Here is a 17,824-nt window from a genome sequence, read left to right as displayed (position 1 = left end):
CAGGCGGACAGTTCGCGAGCAGCGCGCTGAAACAAGCCAGGCTCCCAGCTGGGAAACAGAGAGGGGAGGCTGATAACGGTGAGGAAACTAAGAGAAAACTAGGAGAAGGGTGCAAAGAAATGAAGCAAAAAAACACCAAGAGGAACAAAAAGGAACATCAGGCTGATGAGCCGACGGCGATGAAAAATGAAAAGGAAATGAGGCAAAAAATGAGCAAGACAGAAAGGAAAAAGAGGGAAGAAGGAGGAAAAGGAATCGCTGTATCGCGACAGGGAATCAGAGCAGCAGAGAAGAGGGGAACGAGACACTCTCGTCTCGGAGAGAACCGAGCGCTCGCAGGGAGAAGGAGGCTCTGACAGCGGAGCACCGACACCGCGGTGAGAAGGAAGTCAATCCGGCTGCTGATTCACGGGACTGGGAACAGATCGGGTCTGGTGGGAAAGGTGGGATTCACCGAACGGCGACCCGATCCCGTTGGAGTGACGGGTCGGGAGCTTGTGGGAAGGTTGCTGTTGCCAGGGGCAACCGCAGGACGCGAGTCGGACCCGAGCCAGGCAGGACAGTCGCTTGTGAAGAGAGACAACAGCTGTGACAGTATTTTACTGATTTACTGAAAGACATGATTAATGGAGAGACAATAGAAAATAGAGCAATAATATAGAATGAAAGTAGAACAGTTTGACACAAACGAGTAGAATAATTGTTTTCTCCAGGAGAGCCCCTCCCACAGGTAGTGTGCTGATTCAGTCTGTGTGACTGACAGGACAGATGATCAGTGGGGCTGAGTTTGTACCTCCCTGATGAAAACAGGGGCCGAAGAATGGAAAGAGTTTCTCAGTGAAGGAGGCAGTGAAGGTGTAGATATGAGAGCTGTTGTCCACATTGTAAAAGGAGACCTGTCCCCCCTCATAGTCCACATACACCCCCACCTTCTGGGGCTTCTGGCTCAGGGGGAGGAGGACTGAGGAGTCATCAAGAGCCTTGTACTCATTCCCATTCCTCAGCCACACAGTCCAGTAACCATACTGGGGTCTCACTGTGATGCTCCCCTTCCTGTTGATGGACTCTCTGGCGACGCCTAAAACCCACTCAGTCTTCTTCCCCACCTCCACCTCCCAGTAGTGTCTCCCTGAGGTGATCCCATCCTTTCCCAGGACATTGACACAACGATCAAATCTCTCTGGATTGTCAGGGAGATCTTGCCGTTTCTTTCCATGTCTCACTTGTTTCCCATCCTTAGACAGGATGAGACTGGGATGAGCTGTATTGGGGTCCAGAGTCACATCAGCTGTGGATCAGAGAGCAGACAGACAGGATGAAATGATCTGTATCTCGCTCCTCTCTCAGATGAAAGTACAGATGCAGGTGTCTAGAGTGTGTATCAGGATTCACACCAGCAGAAAGCTCACTGCAGTAAACTACAATTCTGTTCAGTCTGCTGATTTAAGCTGGACTGGGCCTGCCTGTCCTGAGACACCCAGGGCATTCAGTGACAAAATAAAACTGATTTGTTGATACATTAATTACACAAAACCCGTTTTCCTCTTTTCCACTGTTCTGGTACAGTTTGCTCGTGATGCCTGCAGTCACAGGTTCACATCACTGGTTTGGGTTGAACTCGTCTGCAGTCACTGGCGCTTGTTTGTGTGCAGCAGGTAAAAATAAAGAAAACATTTCAGAAAGTGTCAGGATTGTGTGGCCAGCGTGTAGTGGACATTACAGTGTGGACAGGACCGGTTCAGATGCTCTGGATGTGTTCTGATGTGACTGGAGAGACTGGGCAGGCGGACCTGTGGAAATGGGGTCTCCTGGGTTGGTCAGGACAGACAGGCCCAGCCCGGCTGAGATGAGCTGTGAGCGTGTGCAGAGCTCTCACACTGCGAGAGTCTGGCTCCTGTGGGAGAAAGTGTCTTTAAATCTGAAGGAGACCTAATGATCCACTGTGTGCAGATCACATGGCTGAGGGCATCTCTATACTGATGGATACATTATTTCACAAGAAGAAAAATGATCAAACTGTCTTTTCATGGTTATTCTGGTTCCTCTCTATCAGTTAGATTGTAAAAGTCTCATTAAGACAAAATTCTTAGAAGCTGAAATTGCTGCCACTTCATTAACAATAACAGGGACCTGAGTCACACAGGCAGTAACTCCAAGCTTGTCTCTTCCTGCGCTGCTGAGGACAGTAATTAAAAGGATCTGTTCTTAGTGTGTGTTAAGAGCTGTCTGTCAGTGTATTTAACTCTGTCACCTGAATTAAGGCTGAAGTTGTCTTTACACAAGACAGGGGAACCCGAGAGCGAACAGACAAAGCTTGTGTGTGTCTTTTTTTCTTGTTCGTTACACACAAATCAGTGTAATACGTATGGAAACCTGAAAAACAGACATTGTGGGTCAGTTGTAACGAACTGACACAGCGCACTAACTGGAGCTCAGCCCCTGGTCAGCACACAGCTCCGTGTTAAACTAGCGCGTCAACTTCAGACCAAGAGCAACGAACTTGGCCGCTGAAATCAGTCCGCAGCTCCGAGCTGAACCTGCTCTCCACTGCAACGAGCCCAGAGTGAGAGCTGCTGCCCTCTAGAGGTGACTGGAGTACAGGACTGACTCCCAGCGCCTCTTCACATGGGGAGACAGCTCAGTGTGGGACAGGCGGAGCTCTGGATCACAGGAGAATAGAGGGGAAACAACACCGGCACTACGGCAGGAAGTCATGTGTCCGTCGCTCAGAAAAGTATTGTAATGTTTAACTAAAACTGCTTTCCAGTTAAATCACATTTATTAATAATGAACTTTATTGATGTGTTTATTCATAAGAGTAATTTATTAAAAACTAATTTTATTATATCTATTAATGTATTTAATGTCTACTAATACAAGTAATTTATTAACAATGAAATTTATTGTACATCTTTATTAGTAGCTGTATGTAAAATATTTTGTATGTGACAGTGTTTTTCAGATATCCCAGGGAGTGAAGAGAATTGAAATTAAGAAAATATTTAGTGTGAGAGTGTTGAATGTGTTTTGTCTGGGTGGGAATTGAGCAGATCTTTTATTTTTTGTTGTGATGAGACTCTACAGTTGTATTTCTTAAGGGAAAGCAGGGATATTCAGAAATTGGGGGAACAGATATTAGCGTTATATATTCAAATGTAAAGGTTAAAGTAATAAAAATACTGTAATCACCATCTTTTTAAAAGTGATGATTTGTGTCAGTTCTAGATGAAGGCAGTCTGCAGGAATGGCTGTAAGAGCTGATGGAAGGACATCTGTGGATATTACTGCACTGAATGATTTAACCTCAATAACTTTCCTTACTCGTTATGACATCAGTTTGCTGGACTAATAATTAATTTACCTCCAGATCTCACTGTTTTCACTGTTTGTATTTGTTGAGCCATGTGTTGGTGACCCTGCTCTTCAAGGCTCAGCTGTGTGAGTCTGCAGGTGTGTGTTCATGCTGAAGATCACGATGGTCAGGTACAGTATAACTCCTACAGGCAGTGCCTGGCTCAGACAGACTACAGAAGGAGAGAACCTGGCAGTTCTGCTGCAGACCAGTGAAGAGAGCTTTCCCTGGATGGCCAGGTGAGAGGATGGAGTCACTGGTACTGAACTCCTCTGTGCAGAACCGTGCGTCTCGAGAGCAGTGCCAGCAGGAAATGCCGAGTGGCCCTCAAGCTAATAGCAGCGAGGGGCCACACCTCCTCCTGGGTACCAGTGCAACAGCTCCAGAGCAGCCCAGAGTTACCATGGAGATACAGCAGGGAGCCCAGAGACTCCCCATGAGCCAGGAGACACTGACCCACGGTGCGAGGGAGCAGGGTACAGGGACTCAACAACGTCACCAAGAAGGACTCTTGTCCCCTGAGCCACACTGACGAGGTGCTGGATTATGTCTCAGGGTAGCGCTGGTTCAGCTCTCTGGACCTGTACAGCAGCTACCGGCAAGTTGAGGTGCCCCAGAGGTCAGGCCAGAGACTGCCTTCTCCAGAGGTCAGGGGCTGTGGCAGCACACGCTCCAGCCTTCTGGACTGTGCCCTGCCCAGCCAGCTCTGGCGGCTGATGGGAAGGGAGCTCAGTGGCGTGCCCAGGTCAGAGTGCCCGGTGTGCCTGGATGACCCTCATTCTCCAGGTCCTGGACAAGTGAAGAAAGGTCAGGGACCTCATGAGGAGGACAGGTCTCTAGACTCACTGAAGACATGAATCTCCTGCAGCAAGAGACTCGTTTCCTGGGAGCTTCTGAGCCAGAAGGGGTCTCCACAGGCCCTGAAGAGGAGCCACAGTAAACTCCTGGCCAGCCCCCCGGTCAGTTCAGGATGTGAGGAGTTTCATTGGACCGGCATCCTACTACTGCTGGTTTGACCCCTAGTTTGCTGACGTTGCTGAACTCCTTATATTTCTCACACATAGAGCAGCATCTTCCCTCTGGGGTGAAGACTGTCAATGTGCTTTTGAACAGCAAGAGCTGTCCTTGCAGAGTCTCCAGTGTTGGCTCAGCTGGACCCAGAGAGCCCATTCAACCCAGTCACAGATACCAGCAGTGATGGTGTCTGTACTTGAGCCATGAGCTCAGCTGTGCTGAGAGAAACCACACACCCTGCTGCATGTTCACGAGAGGAGCTGCATACTGACCAGGGGAGGAGCTCAGAGTCAGCTGTCTTCAGGGAGGTGTGCCAGTGTTTAGGGATCTATAAGACTGGGAGACTCCAGTACATCCCCAGAGTGATGGGTTACTGCTTCAATCTGACACCTGCTACACAGCTCACTGCCGCCCACCAGAAGGACTGGGGCAGACACTCTAGACAGCTTGTTCCAGTCTCCCACCACTCTCTGTGTAAAGGTGTCTGTTCCAGAGCTCATCCTCCAGTGCCTGAGGCTGTGTGCCTGTGTCCAGTGTGGACTGGAGAGCAGTGGGTGTCCTTCAGTGGGACCGGCTGCTTCACTGTCACACCTCAATCTGGAGGAGCAGAGAGACAGACATCCTGTCTCTCTCCCTCTTCTCTGCTCTCATTTCACCCTCTTCCTCCCTTAACAAGTCCTTCCTCTCCTCTTAGTCTCTCACAGTAGTGAATTTCGAGCTCCTGTCTCAGGCTGTTGTGTTCAGTGTCTTGTGTGTCTGCAGGCTCCTAGTTGTCAGTGTAGATTCTAGTTTACAGGTTTAACAGGATTACAATCCTCTGTTTCACAATGATGTAAAGGAGAACTGCAGTCCTGACACAGTGATGGGGTCTTCAATCTGTGTATTGGGGATCCCAAGACATGGGTCAGTGTTGGGGTCCCCACTGTGTGCCACAGTGTTGGGGTCCAATTCCTCATCAGTCCTGATAAGGACAAAGCCCATCTGAGGGACTTTGCTCACAACATTAAACACATCAGCTGTGTATAAAGCAGGAGTTACAACATCTCCCCCTGTTAGAGTAAGAGCCTGTATTGACCCCTGTGACCCTGCTGTGACCTTTGTAAATGACAAGTTCCTGTCAGTGACAACAGACTCACCTGCATGTTTGCGAAGCCTCTCAAACTCTGCAAACAGAGAGAAAGATGTTAGAGAGCTGAGAGCACATTCCTGCTGGAGTCTGGTCTCCAGGTGTGCAGTGTTGTGTGTTGTAGTGCTGTGCTGATCTCTCAGGCAGGACAGTAACACACAGGAGTGTGTTGTCTGGCCAGTGGAGCTGTGGGTCTGTAAGAGACACTGACAGCTCATCCAGCTGCACTGGAACAAACTACTGATCCTGAAGAAAACCCCACTAATCTGTCAGGAGATTTTGATGGAAAAACACAGTCATGAGGATCTTGTGTCCAGATACAGTCAGGGGGAGGTGAGTAAAGTATAAATATGAATTTGAAGGTAAACATGATTACAATGTGCATCTATTATGAGTTAAATTATGACAAGATAAAATCTATAAATCAATTAATGACCATGATATGAAAAATTGAAATAAAAACATCAAATAAATATAGTGTGAAATAAAAAGTTCCTAACTGATACTTAAACACTTTAAGTTTTTTATTTTATTTTGTTGATACTAAGGAAAGCTGAATATAAATATGATAAAATAAAACTTTGAATTTGAATTAAATGAAAAGCTAATCTTTAAATCAATTATGAACCATGAAATACAAAACTTACATTTTCTAATTGACATTAAAACAGTGATTTTTTTATTATTTGGTTGAATCAGTAAGGAAAGGGAGTGAAACACAAACCTTCCTCTGAGAGCCTCTTGACTTCCTCTCTGAGTCTGTCCTCCAGCTGACACACAGCCCTCCTCACAGCCCCCAGACAGAGATCAGGGTGAACAGTGATGTCAGACCAGTCCTTGGGGTGTGGAGGGGAGCACAGGGAGGGGAAACTCTACAGCAGGAGAGACTCAGAGTCATGGGGGGTCACAGCCTTCTAAGGCAATAAGTCACCTGTGAGTCTGAAACCTAGAGCCCAGTATAGATCACTAAGAGTCACACAGTGAGCTCTCTCTGCTCTCTGTAGATACTGTATCTGCTCTCTACAGTGTGTGCTGACCTGTAGGACTCTCTGCTCTCTGTAGATACTGTATCTGCTCTCTACAGTGTGTGCTGACCTGTAGGACTCTCTGCTCTCTGTAGATACTGTATCTGCTCTCTACAGTGTGTGTTGATCTGTAGGACTCTCTGCTCTCTGTAGATACTGTATCTGCTCTCTACAGTGTGTGCTGACCTGTAGTACTCTCTGCTCTCTGTAGATACTGTTTCTGCTCTCTACAGTGTGTGCTGACCTGTAGGACTCTCTGCTCTCTGTAGATACTGTATCTGCTCTCTACAGTGTGTGCTGACCTGTAGGACTCTCTGCTCTCTGTAGATACTGTATCTGCTCTCTACAGTGTGTGCTGACCTGTAGGACTCCCTGCTCTCTGTAGATACTGTATCTGCTCTCTACAGTGTGTGCTGACCTGTAGGACTCTCTGCTCTCTGTAGATACTGTATCTGCTCTCTATAGTGTGTGCTGACCTGTAGGACTCTCTGCTCTCTGTAGATACTGTATCTGCTCTCTACAGTGGGTGCTGACCTGTAGCTCTCTCTGCTCTCTGTAGATACTGTATCTGCTCTCTACAGTGGGTGCTGACCTGTAGGAAGTGGATGTGGTCCTCAGTGTGGGAGAGCTGCTCCAGCTCAGTGTTTCTCCTCTTTAGCTCAGTGATTTCCTGCTCCAGCTCTTTAATGATCCCTTCAGCCCTCCTCTCTGCTGCTCTCTGCTTCTCCTCAATCAGCTCGATGAGCTCAGCCTGGATTCTCTCAGTGGAGTTTTGAAGAGCAGTGAAGACCTGCACACTGTCCACAATCTCTCTTTCTGCAGAGCTCTGAGGAGACACCAGGAGACTTCTTGAGTTAACAGGAATAAAAAAAATATTATTGAAATGCGAGAGTGAACAAATTAATTGCTAGTACATTAATTGTTTCAGTTCAAAAGAGAAGAGAAACACTTCACACACTATGTTGGTCACTCCACTCCTGGGTGACAGAATATCTCATCTGTTAACTGGATAATGACTTTTTAATTATCTTCCTAACTGTCCTCTCTGTCAGGGAACCGATCAGTAGAATAGGAGGATCCTTATGCGTAACCATGAATCCCACAGAATCCAAAAGACGTAATCCAGGGGCTTGGTCAATTAGGGAGGCAATGAGTCCGGTAACAAGAGAAATCCAAAAGGCAGGAGCAAAGGTTTGGTACCAGGAGATCAATCAAAAGGCTTGGAAAGGCACACAAGAGAGTTCTGCAGGAGGCTTCTCAACAGTGAGCAAGGGTTGCTGTGTGAGGGAACTCTAAATACTGAAGGGAAAGGGATGTGGTTGGATAATTGGTCCGGGAGTGAGAATTTGTGGAATCTGGTGCCTGTGGGAATGTGATGGGTTCAATTGGGAATGAGATTGTGAAACAGTGGGTTTGGGAATGCAACAGTGTTTGTGAGGAAGAGTGTGGGGCATGACAGGAATAGAACAGCGTTTGCACTCAGTCTTCCTAAGTGTCCTCTCTCTGTGCAGAGAGCAGTGACCCCAGCACTGAGCCCTGCAGTACTCCACTCAGAAGGATTGACAGGACTCACTTTGCTGAGCTCCACTGCCTGTTTGATCTCCTCCACCTTCTTCAGTCTGTCCTGGATCATCTGTTGTACTTCTGCCTCAGTCTTCCTCAGCTGTGTCTGTGGACAAACAGGGAAACAGAGACACTGAAGTCACTGCTGCTGGTGCACTAACACTGCACAACAGACTCTCACACTGATGCTGGGCTGGACAACAGACTCTCACACTGATGCTGGGCTGGACAACAGACTCTCACACTGATGCTGGGCTGGACAACAGACTCTCACACTGAACTGGGCTGGACAACAGGCTCTTACACCAGGGAAGTTGTGCTAAGATACCACCAGTTTCTGAAGGAATTGATCATAGCCACTGATCCATATTCTAATGATTATACTAATTTAATTCACAATAATTTTTAATTATTTTAAAATTTAAATTTTAAATTAATATATAACCATAAACCCACCTTTTTTACTCCACATTCCTGCTCTAAAGGGACAGTGCTGTGTGTCCTGTGGTCTGACTCAGTGCAGAACTGACAAACACAGGTCTGGTCAGTCCTGCAGAACAGCTCCAGGAGTCTCTCATGCTTCTCACACAGCCTGTCCTCAAGGCTCATCACAGGCTCAATCAGTCTGTGCTTCTTCAATGTTGTGACTCTCAGATGAGGCTCCATGTGAGTCTCACAGTAAGAGGCCAGACAGACCAGACAGGATTTCACAGCCTTGAGTTTTCTCCCAGTGCAGAAATCACAGGACACTTCTCCAGGGTTAGCACAAAGTCCTTCATCACTGCTGACTCTGGTCCTCTTGAAGTGCTCAGTGATTTCTGCCAGACTTCTGTTCACACGGAGATCAGGTCTTCTGTAAAATGTCTCCTTACACATTGGACACTGACACACATCACTGCTGTCCCAGTATCCTCCAATACAGGCCAGACAGAAGCTGTGTCCACATGGAGTGGACACTGGGCTGGTGAATGTGTCCAGACAGATAGAGCACTGGAACTGCTCTTCAGACAGGACACTGCTGGGTGAGGCCATTCCTGAGCAGAAACAGAGTTGATCAAAGAAGATCAGCACCATCTCAATTCAACACAAACAGCAAAAAGTACAGGTGAGTAACTCCAGTCACACACAAAACAACACAGTAGAAGAAAGAAAACTTCCTCTCTCTCCCATCTGGACCAGCCTAAATCCCCTGAGCCCCCAGTGTTATGATGTGTTTTTCAGGACCCTTTGCAGAATCCGGAGGGGAGTGAACAGACACGGGGAGGAGAAGAGGAACTGGGCTGGTAGACGAACTGGGGGACGTGACGAAGGTGCTCAGGTGCTCGGGGGGCGATACGAAGGTGCTCAGGTGCTCGGGGAGCGTGTCGAAGGTGCTCAGGTGCTCGGGGGGCGTGACGAAGGTGTTCAGGTGCTCGGGGGGCGTGACGAAGGTGCTCAGGTGCTCTTCATGCCCTTCATGGGGAGGGATTACAATCGTGACACCCAGGGACCATCTGACAGGACAGAATACTGCAGTAAAGGAAACCCCAGACTGGACTGACTGGGAGAGTCACTGGGAGCTTTAACTGGGGAGAACAGCACTCTGGAAACTGATGTCTGAATCAGAAACAAAACTGAAAGTTGATTCTCCCGCCAAACACAACTTCCTGCAAAGGCACCACTTACAGTTTTTCTTCAACAGCTCCTCCCGTCCCTAAATCCTCAGCACACTCCTCCAGCACAGAGGAACAGGCTGCCTGCTGTCCAGACCTGTCCCAGTCCTCAGCACAGCAGCTCTGCTCTCTATTGTAGTGAAGGAGCCTGCAGTGTCAGAGCTGAAGCTGCAGGAGAGAGAGTCCAGCTCCAGGTCCAGCCTTTCCCTCCCTGAGCTCTTTATTCCCTCTGTCCTTTCCCTCCTCTGCCAGTCAGACACACCGCAGCTCAGTCCTCCTCACACAGGGCCAGGGCTCCAGTCCAGCAGGTGCTCATGTCTTCATGAAGAGGAAACAGGGCAGCAGCTCTGTTCTGTTGTGTGTGCTGTAGTGTGTGTATTGTCATTGATCAGAAAGATTTGTTGAACCAAGTGTACCTGGATTATTATTCTTTTCACTACAGCTGTTCCAGAGAACAAAGAAATCATGTTCCTGTAGTTCTCCCAGCCGCTCGGGGAGATTCTGGAGAATCACTTACAAGCTGACTCAGCCTCTCAGCCAGTTCCTTATCTTCACTTCACCAGTTTCGTTCCCCCATTGGCAACAATACTGTCATGCCCAGTACACCTAGAGGGCACTCTATTGCTCTCCTGTTCCCAGTCCCTGTGATTATTCTTGTCTTTCTGGTGTGTCTTGTTGTGTAGCCTGTTTACTTCCTGTTTCTGCTCTGCTCTTCGCTCAGCGTTGAGGTTCGGATGTCCTGAGACCCGTCTGGCACCAGGTCGCCCCACGTCCGCTACCTGAGGGCCTAGGTTTCTATACGGCTTCTCCTGAACAGCTGAGCCCGGCTAACCCCCGTCTCGCCGCTACGCATACGACCTGTTACGACCCCAAGTGTCTAGGGGTAATGGGGTGTAACATTTAGGATAATTCTTTTGGAAGCAGTGGGGTTTTGGTGAGGGACTAGGAAGCGTGATAACAAGGGTAAGGAACTAGAGTGGTGCCATAGAAAAGAAAACAAACAAAATGGAGCTGGCTAGGACAGTGAGGGAAAGCTAACCTGACTACAAAAGAAAACCCGAAACACACGGTCTTCGGTGTCTTCAACACCCTAGCTAACCTGCACTGACTACCCAAAACCCTACAAGACAAACGGCACTCACCCGTACTAACTAGTGTACAAATACAAAATCAAAATCAAGTGTGTAAGTGTACCCAACAACCTAAACTAACCTTATATACAAAAGTTCACACAAAAACACAAGTGAACCAGGAAGACAAATAAGGGAAAACAAGAGTAATAAACAGGAGCAGGGTACAAAAGAACACAAACGTTGAACATGTAACACTGGGGCAAGGAAATGGCAAAACAAGGATGAACACACAAACAAACGAAAGTACAAAGATACTACCGTAAAACCAACAAAACCGAAGCTATACGAAAATACACACACACAAAACAAACCAACAAACCAACAAACGAAGCCAAAGCAATAACCAGAAGCGAAGCAAAGCGATAACCAAAACCAAACGGGACCAAAGTCAAACAAAAGGCCTCTCTTTGCTGAAAACCTCCATGTTATATAGTGAATAAAATGTGTTCTGATTGGCTGAGGGCTGATTGATGATGACATCATACTGAAACAGTGGTGTGATGGTTGGCCAATGGGGAAGGGAGAACAATCAAGGGTCAGCAGTGTGGACATAACAGAAAAAACACACACAGAACACACACTGGGACGTAACATTCACCCTCATGCCATTCCACAGTTCGTCCCTTCAGACATCCCTGACAAGTACTGTACAAGCTGCACACAGACAGAGCCCAGGAGCTGGGCTCAGGGCTCCAGTGCTGGAAGGCTGCAGTGTTAAACACTGTGACACTGCTCTGTCCAGCAGCACTTACTACTGACCTGAATTCAACCTGCAGTACAAGGTCCAGAAACACACAGCGTCCTGGACAGCAACACTCACAGCAGGTTCACACCCACCTGTCTCTTTCCTGGCAGGAGGATAATTACAGTCCAGATCGTGGAGAAAACTTTTATATTTCTAGTTTTCACGGAAGTTGCTCACAGAGAGATGCTGTTCAACTACAGGAAACACAAAGTGAAAGAGAAACCTTCAGGAAAGACAGGAAATATATTTATTTATCTGTTTGTCTGCCGTCAGAGTCGATACATTGAAAATAAGGAGAAAACTCAAACATTTGACACCATCAGGTTATGATTCACATCAATAAGTCGTCTGTTTAGTGACTAACTGTCTGAGTGTACAGGACAGCAGCTAACCCTGCAGCACACTGTGCTGTTAACTGCTCGGAGACAGACAGGATACTTACACACTGGACAACCTGCTCCTGCTGCTCTGAGCTCCTCTCTCTCTTGTTCTGAAAGAAATATTTGAGAATCTGAGGCCTCTTAATAACTAGATCTGAAAAAGGATCTGTTCACCTCACCTTTCACACCGTTAATGAGAGTAACGGAATATGTTCACTTTCTGTTCTCAGTGAAACACAGAGAGGAGTGCAGGAGAGGATTCTGGGAAACTGGGCTGTGGCAGCAGGTTGTGCTGTAGTCATGTGACTCACAGCTCTGTGTTCAAGGACATTTCTGTGGAAATAAGAATATTAACACTCATATCAGTATACCACCCTGGAGCCCCTCTCTCCTTGTCCACAGACTGTGAGACGGCAGCTCCTCTCTCCCTGAAAGGAGCCTCACAGACAAGATGAGTTCACTTCAGATGAACAGATGGCAGATGGCTGTGTGGTGGCTCATTTCTCAGGCCCCATGAAAGGCTCCCAGTGTGCTGCAGGGAGCAGAGGGGCTGTTCAAGCAGGACTGAGCTGAGGCACTGCTGCTGCAGGAGTGAGGCAGCGGCGTATCGTCTCCCCACAGCTGAGAGAGACAGGGAGCACAGGCTGAGTCCACAGGCCCCTGGTCTCCCATCCGCACAGACAGGAGCTCTCTCAGCACGAGGGGAGAGGAGCCAGCAGACCTGCGCTGCCATGTCAGGGACATGAGAGCTGTTCACACACAGGCTGCACCCGGTCAGCTGGGACAGCCAGTGAAGATCTGGTGCTCAGTGAAGAGTGAGAGTGAAGAGTGGAGATGCAGTGGAAACGTGAGGAGAGAGAAGTGGGAGACACAGAGTGAACTGGATTGAATCCTCAAGTGTCCAGAGAGGGAGGAGTTGGGGAGAAGAGTCAAGAGAAGAGCAGAAGAGGAAGAGGAGGACTGTGTAGTCTTTTCTCAGATCAGTGAGTGAGGACAGGGATGCTGGAGGGGATCCTGAAGACAACAGGACAGATCACTTCAACCCACAGATCGAATGTGACTCCTTCTGTCTCCCACTCCTCCACAGTCCACACCCACCTCAACACTACCAGCAGGACCAGTTTAACTGCACTGGCCTTTCTGGTCACTGTCTTCATTAAAATGACCTCCTGGGAAAGAGCTGGTGGAAACAGAGGAGATCAGTGATGCTCTCCTGAACTCGTCTCTATCTAGAGACTGTAAGATAAATGACCAGAGATCCTGCAGATATATTGGTGTAAAAACCCAGGAGCTCAGCTGCATTTGTCTTGATTTCAGTGTGAAAGTGACCCCAGACCAGTTCAGGTGACAGATCCTGGAGTTTCAGTGTCACAGTGAAGGACATCGTCATCCTACAGACCTGAATCACAGCACAGGGCCCAGTTCACAGCTTGTCTGAATACTGGCCCAGACGCACTGGTGGTCAGGGAAATCTGAGGTCATTTCCACAGGCTGGTCCAACTGATCAAACATCCTGACCTGTTTCATTGAAGTTTTGTATAAATAATAAATAATAACAAGTAACCTGCTGTTCAAACCAACACAGTCTCAGCTTCTGTATCCCCATACATAAGTTCATATTTATTAAATATTTATTATTGTTAATATTTAGCTAAAATTAACTAAATATATATTATTATACATTTAAATTATATGTTACATATAAGTAATTAATGTTAAATTTCAGTAAGTTAATATTTAGTTAATATAATCTAATATTTCGTATTTATTCATATTCAATTATTTAAATTATTATTTAATATAAAATTACAATTACAAGAAATGTCTCACCTGTACATGAGGGGTGTGCGATCCCCCATAAACATCATGTCTCCTTCCTGATGTCCTCCTACAGTGAGCTCTGTGTGTCCCTGTGTGTGTCAGCGATCTGTAACACACAGCTGGTGTTGAGCTCTTACAGTTCCTATCGTCCAGTTTGACCCATTTAGGCTGTGAACTTCTGGGTCATCTGGCTCCAGTCCTCTGTCTTGTTACAGGTTTGTTTGGATAAACAGCCCAACCAACACCCTTCTGTCCAGCGTGTCTTTCTGAAGAAATGTCTCCAATGTTGTACTGATCCAGCTCATCCTTCCCCAGCCATGATCCAGTAACTCCTATAACGTCACAGCTCCTCAGTAATGATGGACTCCTGATGAGCTCTTGCTCTCTATTGCTGATGTTGTAAGAACTGAGATATAACAGATGTTTATTAGCGCTGGCCAGGGCTTTCCTGACTCCCCAGTTTTGCCCTGTTGGGAGCCCCCTGCTCCCCGTTTCCCCACTTTAAATAGGTCCTGTCAGCACCCAGACCCCACTGTCCCTCCACACTGGGCAGCCACACAAAGAGGTAACTGGTTAGACTGGTTGTGGAGGCCTCCATCAGGCCAGTGGTGCTTTTGACAGAGTGGAGTGGCTGGGAGGGGAGGAGATGGGTATCAGTGTCCTGGGGGTCCACCAGGGGCTCGTATGGGGCTGAAGAAAGACACATCCAGCCCCTGCAGGCAGCCTGCAGCCCAGCAGCTCCCTGAGCCTGCAGGCAGGTGAGAAGGCTGCTGTGGGATCAGACCAGACTGGAACCTGTTGGTCTGAATGTGTGGGATTGGAGGAAAACCAGATGGAGCAAAGTACACGCAAATATGGGACTGAAGTGTGTTTCTGTCTCCTAAAGACTTGAGGCTGGAGCTGAACTCACACTTCAGCAGCACACTGAGCCAAAGCACAAGGCCAGAGCTCCACTGGAGGGGCTTCATAATAAGACAGAGGCCTGGAGTGGCCCAGTGGTGCCCAAGATACAAATATTGAGCTCACATGTCTGAATACTTATTCAATCAGCTTACAGCATCACATGCACTTCTCTTCAGACATTGCTGACATTTACTGCAGCTTTTCTTAGACGTCCTCAGCTTGTGGATTCAGAATCACAGAATCACATGAACTCTTCTGTGGGGCTGTGTTATACTCACACTGTACTCAATACAAGAACAGCACTTCCCCAGCTGGGCAGACCAGCTGCACTGAGATTAGTGGCTTCAGCTGTCCTGACACTACAGGCTGTTTAGCTCAATTCTCTGTATGTAGCACCTGTGTTGCAATAATTGATCAATTATTAGATAATTGGAGATGTTCTGAGAGCCACATGGTTTTAATTTAGTTTGGTATATAAAGGGATTCATGAGGGTGGCTGGTGTTTGGTGGGTTTTCAGTATTTATTTTGTGTTTTAGTTGGATAGAAGAGTTTGTTAAAGTTTCTTATTTTGTATTTCTGTTCCTTATTGGTCTTCTGGGCCACCCAAGGAGAGGCAGATCTGTCATAATCTGTTTCGGATCTGTTTCTAGTTCTCTAGAAAACCTGGCTTTTTATCAGATATTCTGTACTGTCCAGTGCACAGTGGGATCAGCTGACCGGGCCCTGTCCAGTGCACAGTGGGATCAGCTGACTGGGCCCTGTCCAGTGTCCAGTGTCCAGTGTCCAGTGTCCAGTGTCCAGTGTCCAGTGTGATCAGCTGACGGGGCCCTGTCCACTGTTCAGTGAGATGGGTTGCTCAGAGCCCTCAGGCAGTGAAGGTCACAGCTCTCCTCCTGTTGATGCTGGAGCTCTGGTAGGGGGCTGTGCTGCCTGTGACACTGTGACCCCAACGTGGGAGTGTTGGGGAGTCCGTCTACGCTCCCTCACTCACCCTTGTCTGAACCCCATTGTTATCACCCCAGATTACAGCAGGTGAGTTTCTAAACCAAATAGCGATGTACTATGTAAATAATCCATTTAAATTGTATTCATTTAGATTTAGATTTAATTTAGAATCTGATGGTTTCTGCCATAGCACCTTGGTAATGACACTGTTGGATCACATCAGCTTTAAACATGTCTCTACACTGACCGCCCATGATGCTGGGAGAGTATCTTACAGAATCTAATGGCATCATCAGAAACCAATAAAAACATTATTGTACAGTACCAAGCTGCTGAAGACACTTCAGAACAGCGTACTATAAAACAGGTAGGTGTTAGCCCTAGAAAATATGGCAATAAGGGGCAAGCACAAAGCAAATTATGGGTGAGGGATGTGAGTGACAGCAATGATGCTTTTTTTTTCTTGACTAAATGTAATAGAAACTTTCTAAATTGCGTTCATTGCTTCCAATACAATGAAAGGGAAATGACTGATGTTGCTACATGGGTACAGTATGTCACTGAGGAAGGAAAACAACAGATCGGAGCAGAAGGAAAAAGGTCTTTATTAAACAGTAGCAGCTTAGAGGATGCAGAAGTGTTTTGGGTTACTAAAAGCACTCAGATGAGTATGTACCATAAATATCTGATGGTATCATGTTGTATTCAAGGTATGAGGATATATTATACATAGGAACAAGTCACAGGTTTATTCCGTGCTGAAAAAAAGAAGAAAGAGAACACAACGTTTCGGCCGTGGAGCCTTCTTCAGGTGTCGGTTCAGTTCAGTTCACACCTGAAGAAGGCTCCACGGCCGAAACGTTGTTCTCTTTCTTCTTTTTTTCAGCATGGAATAAACCTGTGACTTGTTCCTTTGCAGCCTGCGCATGCTGATGCAGCTGCCCACCTACAGTATATTATACGTAAGCTATTGACACAACTCTTTCATTGAGCAATAATTCTGTCTTCTACTTGATGAAAAGCTTTTATTAAAACTAAAGAAGAGGAATATATGATACTGTGTATATAGACTCCCAGGTATGACTCTTCGGGCAGTGAAGGTCACAGCTCTCCTCCTGTTGATGCTGGAGCTCTGGTAGGGGGTTGTGCTGCCTGTGACACTGTGACCCCAATGTGGGAGTGTTGGGGAGTCTCTCTACACTCCCTCACTCACCCTTCGTTATCACCCCAGATTACAGCAGGTGGGTTTCTAAACCAAATAGTGATGTAAATAATCCCTTCAGACTCTGGAGAAGGAAAAGATTGAGGGACACCAGGCCTGCTAGTGCTGTATTAGAGCAGCAGTTTGTATTTCAGTATCTAAAACCTAATAGATTCTTTCTGAAGTAATGAAAATAAAGCTGTTTTGTACTTCTTAAAAAACTAAATCTAAAATTATCTGAATTAGACACTAAGTCTAGTTCCATTCGAGTAGCCTCCAGAGGTACAAGAGACACTGTCCATCTTGACTCCTGTCCAGCTTCTTCCCACTGGGACCAGGCTGTGTGTCAGGACACTGTGTCCTGTGAGGACTGAGGGTCACACTGACTGCACTACTGCTGCCCTCTTTCACACTCACAGTGGACAAGAGCAGCTCTGTGTTTGGTACAAACAGCTTGAACAGAAATTCAAAATCACTTCAAACATGAGAATATATAAGAAGACAAGAAGATCAGGAAGGATGTAATAGAGAGGCTCACAGTTGCCTCATCAGTCCTTCTTGATTTCCAGTAACTAATTGATCTGAGGGTCTCATCCAGCTACCTCTTCAAGAAGCCAGGGTATGAGATCCAGCTACAGAACTGTGAAGAATGTTCCATCCACCTGCCACCCTCGCAGTAAAGTATCTCCTGAGTGATGGATGACTAATTAATCCAGGTAATACTGTTTCCCCAAGCAGAGTCCAGGTGGGTCAGGGTGCAGGCAGGGAGGGAACAGGATCAGTCAGGATACAGGGGCATTCAGGCAGACTGGGAGCAGAAGGAAGGCTGGGAAATGCTGGCTAGTGGCCGGGCAGGACAGGGACTGGTGACGCAGTGCTGGACTGCAGAGGAGAGACTGAACAGGGTTTAAATACCCCACAGCTCCTGATGCAGACTGATGTCTCAGTCCAGTCAGGCACTCT

General features: G+C 47.1%; 1 protein-coding gene across 4 annotated transcripts in view; it reads right to left on the bottom strand.

The window, feature by feature from the left end:
- Nucleotides 1-589: 589 nt before the first annotated feature.
- LOC138238391 (E3 ubiquitin-protein ligase TRIM39-like) overlaps nucleotides 590-17,824 on the bottom strand; it is a 43,507-nt gene continuing 26,272 nt past the window's right edge. Inside the window, exons 2-9 of one of the 4 annotated variants that reach the window (XM_069188831.1) lie at nucleotides 12,053-12,100; nucleotides 11,625-11,804; nucleotides 8,537-9,114; nucleotides 8,091-8,186; nucleotides 7,110-7,343; nucleotides 6,217-6,364; nucleotides 5,503-5,529; nucleotides 590-1,288 (exon numbers count right to left, since the gene is read on the bottom strand). In XM_069188831.1, coding sequence (XP_069044932.1) covers nucleotides 744-1,288; nucleotides 5,503-5,529; nucleotides 6,217-6,364; nucleotides 7,110-7,343; nucleotides 8,091-8,186; nucleotides 8,537-9,112 — 1,626 coding nt within the window. In that variant the 5' untranslated portion in view covers nucleotides 9,113-9,114; nucleotides 11,625-11,804; nucleotides 12,053-12,100 and the 3' untranslated portion in view covers nucleotides 590-743. Of the gene's footprint in view, nucleotides 1,289-5,502; nucleotides 5,530-6,216; nucleotides 6,365-7,109; nucleotides 7,344-8,090; nucleotides 8,187-8,536; nucleotides 9,115-11,624; nucleotides 11,805-12,052; nucleotides 12,315-17,824 lie in introns of those variants that run through there. The other 3 variants (XM_069188830.1, XM_069188832.1, XM_069188833.1) reach the window with 3 other exon arrangements.

This window comes from Lepisosteus oculatus, chromosome 4, assembly GCF_040954835.1.
Source record: "Lepisosteus oculatus isolate fLepOcu1 chromosome 4, fLepOcu1.hap2, whole genome shotgun sequence".
Lineage (NCBI taxonomy): Eukaryota > Metazoa > Chordata > Actinopteri > Semionotiformes > Lepisosteidae > Lepisosteus > Lepisosteus oculatus.
Note: the sequence above shows the minus strand (reverse complement) of the source record. Positions and strands in the feature narration are given on the sequence as shown.